Source organism: Arvicanthis niloticus, chromosome 21 (assembly GCF_011762505.2).
Source record: "Arvicanthis niloticus isolate mArvNil1 chromosome 21, mArvNil1.pat.X, whole genome shotgun sequence".
Classification (NCBI taxonomy): Eukaryota; Metazoa; Chordata; class Mammalia; order Rodentia; family Muridae; genus Arvicanthis; species Arvicanthis niloticus.
The window spans coordinates 42397865-42411603 of NC_047678.1; the positions used below are offsets into that span (position 1 = coordinate 42397865).

The window sequence follows — 13739 nt, forward strand, 5'->3', positions numbered from 1 at the left end:
TACATTTTAACAGATATAGGAGATGGTGTAGGCATTGCTGCTTCATCAGCAGTGACTTTAGAGCATTCTGGTTCTGTTTACTTACTGGCTCCTGACTAGTTCTGTTAAAAGAAAGCTCGAGGAAAAAATAATAGAGGTTTCTATGTGAAACCTCTCATTCTTCTCATTTTATTATTTTCTTATTTTTATTTTAGATAATTCACATTAGAAGTTATTTTTTAAATTGGCATGTTCTTTTGTCTGTCTGTTTTCATTTTGATCTTTTGGCAGCCTTCCTAAAAGGACTTTCTAATATAAACTCTACTACATCAGCCTGAGAATTAGCACCATTCGACTGTATTGTGATAGATAATCCTACCATGTGCCAGTAGGGGAGACTTCTGGACGCATTTGGGAATTATATTTCTATTTCTCCTGAGAACTACCAGTGACTCCCATCCTTTCTAACACCAGACTTCAGATTTGCTCTCTTCTTCCTGTGTTACCATAGATTGAAAGTTTTTTTTTTTTTTATTTACTAAGTAAGCATTTATTTTTCCATTTTTGTCAACCAAGAGCCTTTATAGTTGGGACTGAAATCAAAATGTCATTACCACACTTGGGTTTTGGATGCTTTCTGTTTGTTAACATATCTGCACACAGTCCCGCTATTGTGGTTTTTTTTTTGTTTTGTTTTGTTTTGTTTGCTTTTTTTTTTTATATATATTGTGTTTTTAAAATGATGGTAATGTGGTGCTTCTTCTCTGTGTCCCAGTTTCTCCAGCCTGGACTTGGATGGTAGGTCCTTGCAGTTACTAGCACCTCAGGCTCAGGAGCTTATAGTTATATTGTATTAAAATTTTTAATGGAAAAAATAGAATAATACTGAAATGAATTTTTATGAAGATAACGTCACCTCCCTCTCCAATTTGTGAGAGGTAATTTTGCTGTCATCTGCGCTGGCCTTCATACCAGATGCCTGCTCCTGGGGACCTTTGTTAGGACCTGAAGGAAACAACTTAAGTGAGGAAAGATTTGTCTTAGGTCATGAGAACTTAGGTAATATTAGGGCTTACCTATCTTGGGCCTCCAAACTCATCTCTGTTCTTCCACAAACCAGTTTCTAATATCATGTCCTGGTATATCACAGCATCTCCACGCTAGTGGTACCAGTTGTCTGTATTATATTTTGTATTGTTGTGACCAAAATTCCTAACAGAAATGAATGGCGGGTCTATGACTTTTCAGTCCATCATCATCAAGGCCATGCCTCATTGCCTACCTGTACTTTCTATCCCCCCTCCTAAATGCTCTGAACCCTGGGAAATGGCACCACTTGCTAGGGGCCATGTGTTCAAACCATGAAAGGACTGAGGTTCTGGAATCCTCAGCAGTGTGCCTTGTTACCTGACGCCTTCCTTGCTGTCCTTCCCACCATCCCATCGTTTGTTTTTGGTTTTTCTGTTTGTTTTTTGTTTTTGTGGGTTCTTTTTTTTTCCCTTCCTCTTGTTGCCTTTGTGCCTCTGGGAGCTTCGCTCTGGCTTTCCTCAGTGAAATGAGACTCTTGTAAGGTCAACAGCCTCTGCTCTGCCTGGGACAATGCCTACTGTTGCTAAGAAGGGCAGTTCAGCGCCTTTGAACACCTAGCAAGATTCAGTGTTTACCCTTTCACTCCCCACAGCAGGTTCCTAGGGATATAGATTACTGTCACACTTTTTTTCTTTTATTTTTTGGTGTCTGTGGGCACATGCATATGTGGTATATGTGCACATATATGGAGACCCAAGGTTGATGTCCTGAAATTGCCCACGGAAGCTTTTCCACCTTACTCAATGAAGCGGAGTCTCTCAGTCACATCAGAATACCCTGATATGTCTAATCTCACTAGACAGTTTATTGTGGGGATACTGTGTCCATCTTCCAAAGATAGATGCAGGTGGCTGTCTTGCCCATTTGACATTGATGTGCGTTCATTTCTGGAGTATAAACTCCAGTCTTCATGCTTGCAGCACATGCATTTACTCACTGAAGCATCTTTCCAGCCTAAATCCACACATTTTAAGATCATTTGTGAATATTCCACTTTTGTTTAGTGGACTATTTGTTATTACTGCTTGTTTGGTTGTGAGACAAGTTCTCTCAGGCTGACCTCAGCTTGGGGTCCTCTGTGTGTGCCACTGTGCCTGGCTGGTAGCCTGTTTTTATCATTTTCCTTTGGCCCCTGTATTGAAAAAAAGTAAAATTATTCAAGGACAAAAGAGAGAAAAGAAACAAATCTGGAGTAGAAATAAAGTCCTCAATGTCAACAGAAGATTGGTTCCAGGACACCCCATATCAAACTCCAGAACACTCAAGTCTCTTGTCTACCTATGCTAATAGTATTGGTATGTGACTGTCTTAGTGTTAACTGTCACCTTGACACAGCCTAGAATCACCAGAAGTCTTAGTTGAGTAGTTGTCTTTATTGGGTTGGCCTCTACATCATATCTTTGAGAGATTGTCTTGATTATTGATATAGGAGGGTCCAGTCTACTGTGGGTAGCACATTACCTGGGCAGGAGACCCTAACTAGTCATGAGCCAGAGTGAGCCAGCCAATGGTGTTCTTCTGTGGCTTTCTGCCATCAACTTTGTGTTTGAGTTCTGGCCCTAAGTTCTCTCAGTGATGTACTGTGACCTCAAAGTGTCCGGCAGATAGACCCTGCCTCTGGTAAGTTGCTCTTGGCCAGTGTTTCACCACAGCAACAGAAGAGACTACAGTGGTGCCCACACAGACATTCCCATGTGTACACTGTGAGGACTCTACAGAGTGCCTTGTACATATATTCTGTACATAGTTGACGATACACTGGATGATAAGGACAGCACGCCTGTGCATGCTTAGTGCTGTCCCTCATCTCTGAGAGGGCTACCTACATCTGAAGCTGCCTGCTGTGGTACCTACTGTATGGTCCTTAACTGAATGCTTCAAAATTTTTCACATTACTTAGTACAGGGCTATATTTCTAAGTTCCTCAACTTGTAAGCAGTTCCACATGGAGAAATTACTTAAGCACTGGCCAGACTTGGGGTCTGCTTGTTGTGTAGCTCTTTTTAGTTGTCCCTCTAACACACAGTAGACAGAGTGCTAACATAAATGCTACGATAAAAAGTAGGTCATGTGCTTGAGGAAACAACCTTTGCCTTAGTTACTTTTGTATTGCTGTTCTAATACATGGTAACCAAGGCAACATACAGAAGAAAGAGAAGGTGAATCCATGACCGTAATGGCTCACGGCTGTTTGTAACTTCAGTTTCTGGGGATCCAACACTGTCTTCTGACCTCCATGGCACTGCATGCATGTACCATACATACATACATACATACACACACACATTTGTAAAACACTCATACACATAAATAAATCTCTTAAAACTCACACAAGGAGTTTAAGTTAAATATCAGCCATACATACATTTCTTTTAAATACCTTAAGGTTTTAAATACCTCTTAATGGCTATTTAAATAAGTGTGGTTGTCAGTCATTACTGAAGTTACTTAAGTTAGAGACCTCAGAGATGCACTGACAAGGCAGCCAGAGGGTCAGACCATTCATGCATTCCAAGAGCGGGCCAGACATACCCTAGTACCCTAGGGATTAGACCAAGTGGTCTGTATGTGTCTTAATGTCAGTGGCTTGTTCTGCTGCTGTCTGACTGCTTTTCATAAGCATACCTGCACCTGAGAAGCCACACTGTGGGGAATGGGTGGGTTCTCACTTCTGTCCTCCTTTTTTCATTTAAATCAAAGAAATGATTAACAAATTTTAATTTTCCTATCTTTGAACTTCCATTATTTTGGGTGTTTTAGGCTTACATGAAAATAGCAGTTGCCTATTACAGGTGTGATGGCATGGCAGGCCCCATAGTGCCTAGGTTTTCCTCTGAGCTCTGTGTGTGTGTGTGTGTGTGTGTGTGTGTGTGTGTGTGTGTGTATTTAGCACACATATATTTGTATTTTCATTTCTGGAATGAAAATTTTGTGATGCCTTCTTTAAATCCCTTTTTTTTCTAAAAAAAAAAAAAAAAAAAAAAAAAAAAAAGCTCAAAAAAAGCATCACTTTTGTTTTTCCACTGACAGGCTTGTTTAAAGACAAGAGAGAATGTTGATTACTGTTCTGTTTCCTCCAGCACTAGTTTCCACAGCTTCACACTGGGCAGGATCCTGTCAGGACAGAAGTTTGTCCAAAGCTGGGCAGTACTAGGTTACTTTAATGACAAGACACTCTTTCTCCTTTAAAAAAAAAAATTTTTTTTTAAACTTTGAAAGTACTGTGTGTGTTAGGGGAGGGGAGGGTAGTGAACACGAGTGCAGTGCACATGGAGGCCACAGGAGGGCGTCAGATCCTTTGGCATTGGAGTTATAGGGGGGTATGAGCCACTATGTGGGTGCTGGGACTCAAACTCAGGGCCTCTGCAAGAGCAGCCTGTGCTAACAGCTGGGCTGTCTCTGTGCTCCTCCACCCCCTTGTCTCCCTGTTCTGATGAGCAGCTCTCACTGTTTATCTGCATGATAACTGTGTTTTGTGTGTCTCTGAGCTTCAGCTTTCTCCTTTATACCTGTCAGAAGTTATGTGACCCAGTCACTACCCCAGAATGAGGTCAAGAGCAACTGAGGTAATGCTGACCTCAAGCAAATCCTTTCCAGTTTCACAGTTTTGACATCTTATCTTTGATGCTGGGTGCACTATAGTCAGGGAAGAGCGGACCTTGTCCCTTGGCTTTGAAGCCTGGGAATACTTACTTCCTAGTTCTCTTATCAGACAAGGCTTAACCCAATTCTGTTGAGATTTTGTGGTGTGCTCTGAATATTTTTACATTAAGAATACAGCACGTGTTTTCCTGCCTTGCCTCTTGCTGATGTTCCTAGTCTTCTAGGTGCTCTGGTATTGAAATGTCGTCTTTGGTTTGTAGACATATGGAGCCTGGGTGTGATCCTTTTCATGCTGGTGTGTGGGCAGCCTCCCTTCCAAGAAGCCAACGACAGCGAGACACTGACCATGATCATGGACTGCAAGTACACTGTGCCGCCCCGTGTGTCTGCAGGGTGCAGGGAGTAAGTAAAGCACATGCACATCAAGTGACCCCATTAACCAGACACTGACTCGCCGACACATCAGGGACACCGGCATACCCTCACTGCAAGGGTTTGCGGCCATCATTTATGAGATTAGTTTCTGCTGCTGTTGTTTGGGGCACATGTTAGTGTTTGGTAAGAAATTCAACAGGAGAATTACCTTTGTTTTCAAGAAATCCTTTTACTTTCCAGCCTCCAGAGTAGAGGTTAAGACCTTTTCTGGCCACTGCCTTTTTCTTCGGTGACAAAAAGCTGGAGTGGGAGTGGGACTGTTGAAGCCTCCAGAAGAGAGCTGAGCTTTCCTGTTCGGCAGGAACATGTCACTACATGGTGCCTCCTGACTGTGTCATGGAAGTGCATCTTAATAACAGCATGTCTTATAGTCACACGCCTCCACAGTAAAGGCTGTGCTTGGGGGTGCACCACTGTAGGCAGCCAGCACTGACCAGCACATTGGGTTTCTCCATCACCTGTGTGTGAGAGAGAATCCTGTGAAAGGGCTGTTTGAAGTTTGTGATATTTCTAAATGAACCAGCTAAGAGTGTAGTTACCGATTAACACGTTTTCTTCTTTATCAACAAAGTTTTGAGTTTTTCCTGACAAGCTGTAAGGAAGAGCTATGCATGATTGAGGGTTCTCTTTCAGGTGGAGCCCCAACTTAGGCATGGAATTCTACAGACTTAAATACTGGCTTTTCTGCTTACTATGTGACAGTGGAAAAGTGTACTTGATGCAGTTACTGTGAAAACTATATGAAGTGATAGTGTAAAGCGTATACTTCAGGCTGGACACAGGCTGTGTGTGTGTGTGTGTGTGTTGATGGTGCCGTTGATGGTGGCAATTTGGGGATGGAGCACATGGAGGCTGTTTATTTTAGGGGTAGCATATAGGTTTTCTCTGTGACTTGGTTGTCTCCTGTACTGGTTGTTGTTGATTTTAGGCTGGATCACATGTCTTCCAGTGTGAGTGGGCACATGCACCTCTGTGTGGACATGTGTGTGTGTACACAAGCTTGTGTACGTGCATGTATAGTGGTACACGTGCTCTTACTATTTCCTTAGGAAGCAGGTGTATGAGTGCAGGTTAGATATTTTAGTTCAAGATTATCTTCTCTGCTTCCAGTTAAAAACAAACAAGAACATTGTCTACTCACTTTACATCAATTGCATCATTTGAAAGCCCACCAGTTACAGAGATAATATGCATGCTCCCTTCCTAAGATCTGAGACATCGCCTCTATGTATCTCTTCTAGAGGATTATTTTTAATAACTATGGGACCATTCAGATGAGGGAAAAGAACAAAACAAAAACAAAATATCCATTTTATCTGGCTTTCCAGTGTGTGTCCTTGGGTGACTGTGATGCCTCTACTGCCGGAGCCACGCTCTGCATGGATGCTCCTGTTTGTCATCAGTCTGCGGCTTGTCGCTTCCTCTGTGTCTGTCCTAGGACTGGCTTCTGATGCTGTTACCTCACAGCTGTACTGTCTTCTGTCCTCTTGTCAGTATTTCTCTGCCTGATGAGGGGCTGCTTTCTTATTCAGAACTTTGTGCACCTCACAGAATCCCCTTCACTATTAGAATATTTAGGACTAAAAATGCTTCTGAGACAAGTTGGCCTCTTTGTTATTAAACTTGAAGTAGTTCCTAGTCTTTGTTGTCTTATTTTATGCCTGCCTTGTTTACAGAGTGGTTTTATTTCTAATTAGCTATTGCTTTTGATTATTAAGTTAGAATATAGTCTGTATATTACCAGGTTTTCAAATTTTTGAGGTTTGTTTATGCCTATCATGAGGATAATTGTTAGAATTGAGTTTTTGAAAGAATGTGTTTTCAAATTGGTGTCAGAGGTCTATATACATCTTTAAGGTCAAGCTCATTAATTGTTCAAAATTGTTTGCATTTAGAGTTTTCTTCACTGCTTCAGTTATCTCTGAGATTATCTTCTACTGTGATGGTGGCTTTATCTTATTCCTTAAAGTTTGTTAGCTTTTGCTTTGAAAGTTTTGAGATAAAGTTACTAGATGTAGGTGAGTTGCAAACTGCTCTGTCTTCCTGATGAATTAAATCAGCCTTCTGTTCTTGTTTAGTTCTTCGTGGTAGATAGAGAGCCACAGCTGTCTTCTCTGGACCAGAATCTGTGTGGCATTTCCTCACCTTCCTTGAATCTTGTGGTCGTTTCTGTGTGTTCAGCTGTGGAGCTTGTTCTGTCTGGATTTGTTGAGCTCAGTGGTAGTTGCAGATGTGGGGCATCTCTTCACACATCTCTTCTGACCTGACTCTGCCCTGGGTGGTGGGGTTTTCCTTTTCCACCCTATGCTTCATCCTCAGCTAGCTGGGGAGGCATATGCTATTATTTTAGTTTTAAAAATCTACAGTTAATATTTTATCTCTATTGTCTTCTAAACCATTTTAAAATCCTAATATTTAGCTGTTATCCAATATGTAGCATTTTTCTAACTCTATGAGTTAATATATAGTCAGATATTGTTCATAATCATCCAGACTAGCTGGCTAAGCCCCTCTCAGCTGAATTATATTTTTCCACCAAAATTAAATCCTTCAGCTTTTCTTTTGGGAAACGTCTCTTGGTTAATGCTTCTTTAGGGGTGGCTTTGTGTTGTGTGTGACCATGAAAGTCTCTGCTGAGTGTGAAGCTCTGGTTCTTCTTTCTCAGCTATGAAAATGTTTCTTCCAGTGTTTCTCAGAATCCATTGCTTCACTGAGAAGTTAGATGTCCACCTTATAGCTCCTGCTTCAGGGTTCTGCTTTTTTCTTGGAGCTTCTGTGTATTTGCTTAGACCGTTAGGTTCTCTAGCTTATGATTTGCATTCTTGCATGAATTTGGAAAATTCTCAGCTATTACCTTCTCAGATATGCTGCCCTCTTCCTCGTTTCTCATATCCTTTTGAACTCTGCTGTGTGCGTGTTAGACATCTCCACTCTGTCTCATCTCCATTTCTTGGTATTTTCTATCTTAGCCTAGAGCCAAAATCTGATTTCATTTATTACATACAAATAACATTCATTTTTATTTCATGTATTACATACAAAAGACTTGGCTTTATATTTCATGAATTCTCTTACATTTAATTTCCTTACTGTGTTCATGTTTTCTTTTTTTAATTTCAGAGGTTTTTTTCACTTTTAGAAGCACCCTTTGATCTTTCCTCTCTAATTGTCTGGCATAATATTGCCTATTTCTCTTCCATGGTCATATTTGGAGTTTTGTTTTATGTTTTAAGCACATTTAACAGTGGAAGTCTGTGCTGTGTGTTCAGCAGTTCCAGCATCTGCATTCTGATTTGCTGTGTGTCAGGGTCTTGCTTGTGGCACCTTATTTCCTTTGTGGGTTTTTTTTTTTTGTTGTTTTTTTGTTTTTTTTTTGTGCCAGTTTTTGAAGCATTGTTCAGAATTCAGTTACAGTCTATAGAAAGGAGTTACGCGTTTTCTAGAACCAGTGTTAGCACATATCCTCCTTCTCAACTTCCTCCAAACAGTGGATTTCTTTCTTGTTTCTCACTGGGCATTGAGATGGAGTCCTCTTTCTTTCCAAGAGCTTTCCATGACCTTCTGTCAGCAGCTACTGCCCACTGTGTCCAGTCACAGGAATCTGGTGCAGCCTACCAAGCAATGCAGGCCACCTGCCAGCAGTTTGTCCCCATGATCCACCCCTGCTTTCACTCTGTTTATAGCTATCAAGTATTCCACGTTTATTTTTTGCCAGTCACTTGTAAAAATGTATTACATGGTATCATCCTCATCGGGAGAGTCATTCGTTTGTTCCTATGACACGAGCTGGCTAGTGCTGTGTTCTGTGTACACTGGGCCCGCCCACTTGTTTTTCAGCAGCAGGTAGAGGTTTTCATTGTCAGTTACATCTGATCAATACACTAAGAGGCTGAGATTGTTTTATTTTATAAATAATTTTTATAAATACAGTAGCTCCAGATCCTCATTTGTCAGTGAACCTAGTTAAATTGCTTGTGACTATGTAAGAAACAGTGCTTGTTGGTAACGGCCATCATTACTAGTCCTTGCAAACAGTTTGCTTCAGTAATGGGCTACCTTTCTTCACAGCCTGATCACGCGGATGCTGCAGAGAGACCCCAAAAGGAGAGCCTCTCTGGAAGAGATTGAGAGCCACCCTTGGCTCCAGGGGGTGGACCCCTCACCAGCCACAAAGTATAACATTCCCCTCGTGTCCTACAAGAACCTCTCAGAGGAAGAGCACAATAGCATCATCCAGCGCATGGTGCTTGGGGACATCGCAGACCGAGACACCATCGTAGAGTACGTCTGTGCTTGTCAGAACTGGGGTCAGGGGTCTAGGAGTCTTGGTTCCTGTCATCTTTAGACACTAACAGGTCATGCTGTTTACTTTTCTTAATATTGTGACTGACTCCCTGACTAGGAGCATTGTAAGGGAGGAAGGGTTTAACTTTGACCTGTAGTGGAAGGGAATGTAGTCTATTTTGGTGGGGAGGTGCGGTGGCAGGGTCAGGAGGTCGGCTAGTCACACTGCTTCTGCCATCAGGAAGGAAGCAGGGAGTAAGTATGTAGCGCCAGGCTGTAAAGCCTCAAGGTCTGCCCCCATGGCTCACTTCTTCAGCAACTCTTCACCTCCTAAAGGTCATTTGGGGACCAAGTGTTCAAATACAAGCCTATGGGGACTTTCCACCTAAGCCAGAGCACAGATGGAGCTCCCAGCCAGCAGCCCTCTGGCATCCCCAGGCCAGCGCCCCGTGTGTGATCTTTTGTGTTCCTTTCCTTCTAGTGGACAGGTAAGCCATTGTCAGGTGTTGTCAGGCCTTGTTCCCTGTGGAGGAGGGATGGAGTCGGGTGATTAGTCTCAGTGGACACAGTGTCAGTGGAAGTGACCCCATCATTCCTGGGTCCCTCTGTGAGTGCAGAGATCAGCATCATGACAGGCTCAGCATGCATCTTGTGGGTGGCTCCAGTAGGGCTGTCACACACTGCCTCTGGCTGCATTGGACTTAGCAGGATGGAATGAGTGGTCCCAAGTCTACAGGATTTGCTGCATACTCCTCGGGGCCTCTCTGCACCACCCGGAACCTGCAAATTACTTAATTGCTCATGAAATCTATCAAAATAAGAGCCATTTTTCGTAACCTTAGTAGTGCAGACTGGAAAGCAGAGTGACAGCAGCTTTGCTCTGTCTATCTGCTCTGCTCTGGTGACAAGTCACAGTAAGAGGTCCTATCTGAAAATAACAGAGCAGAGTCACAGGAGAAGAGCAGTTACTTCATGTACTTAATGAAACAGATACCCCCAACTCAGGGAAGCAAGACAGAGGTAACCATGGGATGGCCACTTAGATCTGACTGTGGCATCTCAATGTTCTGACCTGGGAAAAAGATTGATACAGGCTGGGAGGTCATGCAGAGCCTATGTGTTGGGTAGTGGGTAACTGATGTGCCCAGTGGGAGCTCTAGTCTCTGGGAAGGGTCATATCTGCAGAAAGGATACACCCCTCTAGAGTAGTTGTAGTGCAGTAAAAATAAGTATTCGAAAAAATAAAGCCAGGGCTTTGAACTTGGCCTTAGTTTTCTGTAGGACGCAGGTGCTTGTGAGTTTTTATAAGTTTGTGCCCAGCCATTTAAATGACCTGAGAAGGTGCAGGACACTTGTACTTCTTGCTGCTCCTCTATAGTGGTCTCATACCCATATTCCTTATGCACACTGAAGTTTGTCAGGCCAGAGGTTTATAGAAACCAGACCTGAGTGTTTCTAAGCTTTGTGAGGTTATTGCCTGACAGCCAGCTGCAGGAGGTGGGCGAGGCCATACACTTTTATTGTTAGGTCCCCAGCAGCAAGTCACCGTGGTGCCTGCCCTGGCATGGTGTCCTGTGAGCATTGCTGTTTAAATGGATGCAGGAACACACTGATTGTACTCAGGAGAGGGTGAGAGTAGCCCCCTCTTGATTGCACTGACTGCTCTCCAGTGCCTAAACTATAGTGAATGCAAGAGTACAATCATTCCAACCATCCTGATTGGCTGTTGCTCACAGAGCTGGCGCCTCAGGTAGCATGGGCCTGGTCCTCAGCCCAGTCTTCTCACAGAAGCAAAGCATCCTCCTCAGCAGACCCAGCTTTGCAGGCCAGCCACATTTCAGAGAACACACTGCTTGTGGGAACCTCAGCGCCTCTTCTTCGGTCTGGGACACCAGCACCATCGGCTACGGTAGCAGTGTGCTCTTTCCTCACTCATCACAGCACTTTTATTCAGATTTCAGTCACAACCTAAACAACTACAGTGTTTTGTTCTTTCTAGTTTGTATTTTTGTCTGATTTTAAAAGCTTCCCAGATATTGGATTTCATTAGGTGATATTATTTTTTTAATCTTGTATAAAACCTAGTTGTGTGGCTTCTAACTGTGTTTGCTTTCTTCCCTCAGAGCCCTGGAAACCAACAGGTACAACCACATCACCGCCACTTACTTCTTACTCGCTGAAAGGATCCTGAGAGAAAAGCAAGAGAAAGAAATACAGACGAGGTCTGCAAGCCCCAGCAACATCAAGGCGCAGTTCAGGTGAGGAATGCCTTCACTGATCTTAGTGAGTCAGCATGGTGATGTGGGGAGCTGCTGGTTGATGGTTCATAGCTCTCCACGTGGGAGGCTCCTCGGCCTCCTGGGGCTGACGGGTGCTTTCCACAGAGGTAGCACCGCGCTTCTCTGCTGTATGTGCAGTGGGTGTTCCCAATACCTAGGCATCTCACTCTTGTTTCCTTAAGATTTCCTCTAAGAGCAGTGTAGATTGCCTTGTAGTCACTTGGAAGAATTTTTTTTAAATAGGGAGTAATTAGGATCTCAGAGGTTGGACAGCTAGATCAGTTAGTTGACTTACTAGCTGTTGGATTTCAGGAACATGACATCTCTGATTTTCCATTGACCTCCTGAGGCTGTGAGAAGGGGCTCAGTGAATTAGACCATCAGGGCTTCTTGTTGAGGTCTCTGACCTCGACTGAAGTTCAGCCCTCACTGAAGTTGATCCTCAGGCTTGCTTGGTGGAATGAACCCTCAGTGTCCTTGAAGCCTACGTGCCCTGCAGAAGGGGGTTGTTACGACCCCTCTTTTGTTGACTGGATTTCAGAACATTCACCCACACAGCTCTTGGTCACCGACCTCTCACCAGGCAGTACCCTCCATGCACTCAGTGGCATCAGCCTTTGTCAGTTTCTTTTGCCTCTCTGTTCTGTTAAGATGTGCTCTTTACCCTGACGGGCTCTACCAATTATTGACAGTTTGGACCGGTGAGTCACATCATATGCTCAGGAAAGATGAGTGACAAACTGTCATTTTTGCATAGTGACAGCCAGTAAGGGAAGAGTACCCACAGGTGTTTGTGGTCCTCTGGGTTTTGCTTTAAGTTGGTAGAAAGGGGAGAAGAGGCAAGCCTGCAATCCCGCCATGTTGTTGCTGCTTCTCCATGGCCCCTTGCATTAGCTCCTACTGCAGGTCTTGCTCAGTGCTCACTGGTTGGCTGTTTCCCCACTTGGTGGCCTTATAAGCCCCACTGAACACCCAACTCCAGCAGTGGCAGAGGCAGGCAGTTCTTCCTCCCCTACAGTTGCTCCAGATTGGGGGAAGATGTCTGTGGTAACATATTTACAACTGTAGGTCACAAAGTGGCTGCTGTAAATGCCTTTGCTGTCCACCCTTTCCCCAGGCAACTCCAGATTGAAAGACGGTGTTTAGTTAAGAGTTTTGCTATTCAGTTCCCTTGTGTGGGTATTAAGAGTGCAGGCATTTATAGTAGCAGAGCTGTCTGTTAGAGCAGAGCTTTGTCCCCAGGACTCTGTCCTTCAAGTCCATTAACCCAGTTCCAGTTCTTCTCACCAGGGCTGAGCTTTCATACTGTCCTCAAGTCTGTGCTGGACAATCCAGGGGAATCTCATCCATACTGTTGTACTCATAAAGGCTGCCGTGTGTGTGTGTGTGTGAGAGAGAGAGAGAGAGAGAGAGAGAGAGAGAGAGAGAGAGAGAGAGAGAGGGAATGCATGTGTGTATATAGATATGTGTGCACGTGTTCATATACAGAAGGTATATGTGTATGAACGTATGCATATGAGCCTGTCCACATATGTAGGTGTGCATGTGTATATGTAGATGGAATGTGTGTAGCATGTGTGTATATGTGAGAAACTATATCTAGATTATGTATGGAGGTATGCATTTGAGTATATGATAGTATATGCATGTTTGTAGGTATGCATGTGAACATACATGTGCATGAGTATGTGTGAGCATGTATGCAGGTGTGTATGTGTCTGTGTGTGAATGGGCATGTATGCAGGTGTGCATGTGTGTATGTATTCAGGTATATTGTATAAGTGTGTGGTGTTGAGGTTTAGGGAGAGCTTGAGCTTCCCCAGCATCTGTCTGCCCATGTTTTTTCTGACAGCTGTGGTATGATGAAGTTGCCACATGACCAGGTTCTCAAGCCACATCTGCCCTCTGGGATCCTTGCTGATGGACCTAGAATGCTTTTCATGTGTGAATTCTGTCCTAGCTCTGTGTGCATGCAACTTTATGAAGGCATGTGTGCTGTGGCTTGTTTGTGGAGGTTCAAGGACACCTTGGGTTTTGGTCCTCACCTTCTACCTGCTTTGAAACAGAGTC

General features: G+C 43.5%; 1 protein-coding gene across 1 annotated transcript in view; it reads left to right on the forward strand.

The window, feature by feature from the left end:
* The window catches only part of Snrk (SNF related kinase), a 34121-nt gene that overhangs the window by 16689 nt on the left and 3693 nt on the right, over positions 1–13739 (forward strand). Inside the window, exons 2-4 of the mRNA XM_034483678.2 lie at positions 4932–5073; positions 9175–9387; positions 11514–11648. Coding sequence (XP_034339569.1) covers positions 4932–5073; positions 9175–9387; positions 11514–11648 — 490 coding nt within the window. The remainder of the gene's footprint in view (positions 1–4931; positions 5074–9174; positions 9388–11513; positions 11649–13739) is intronic.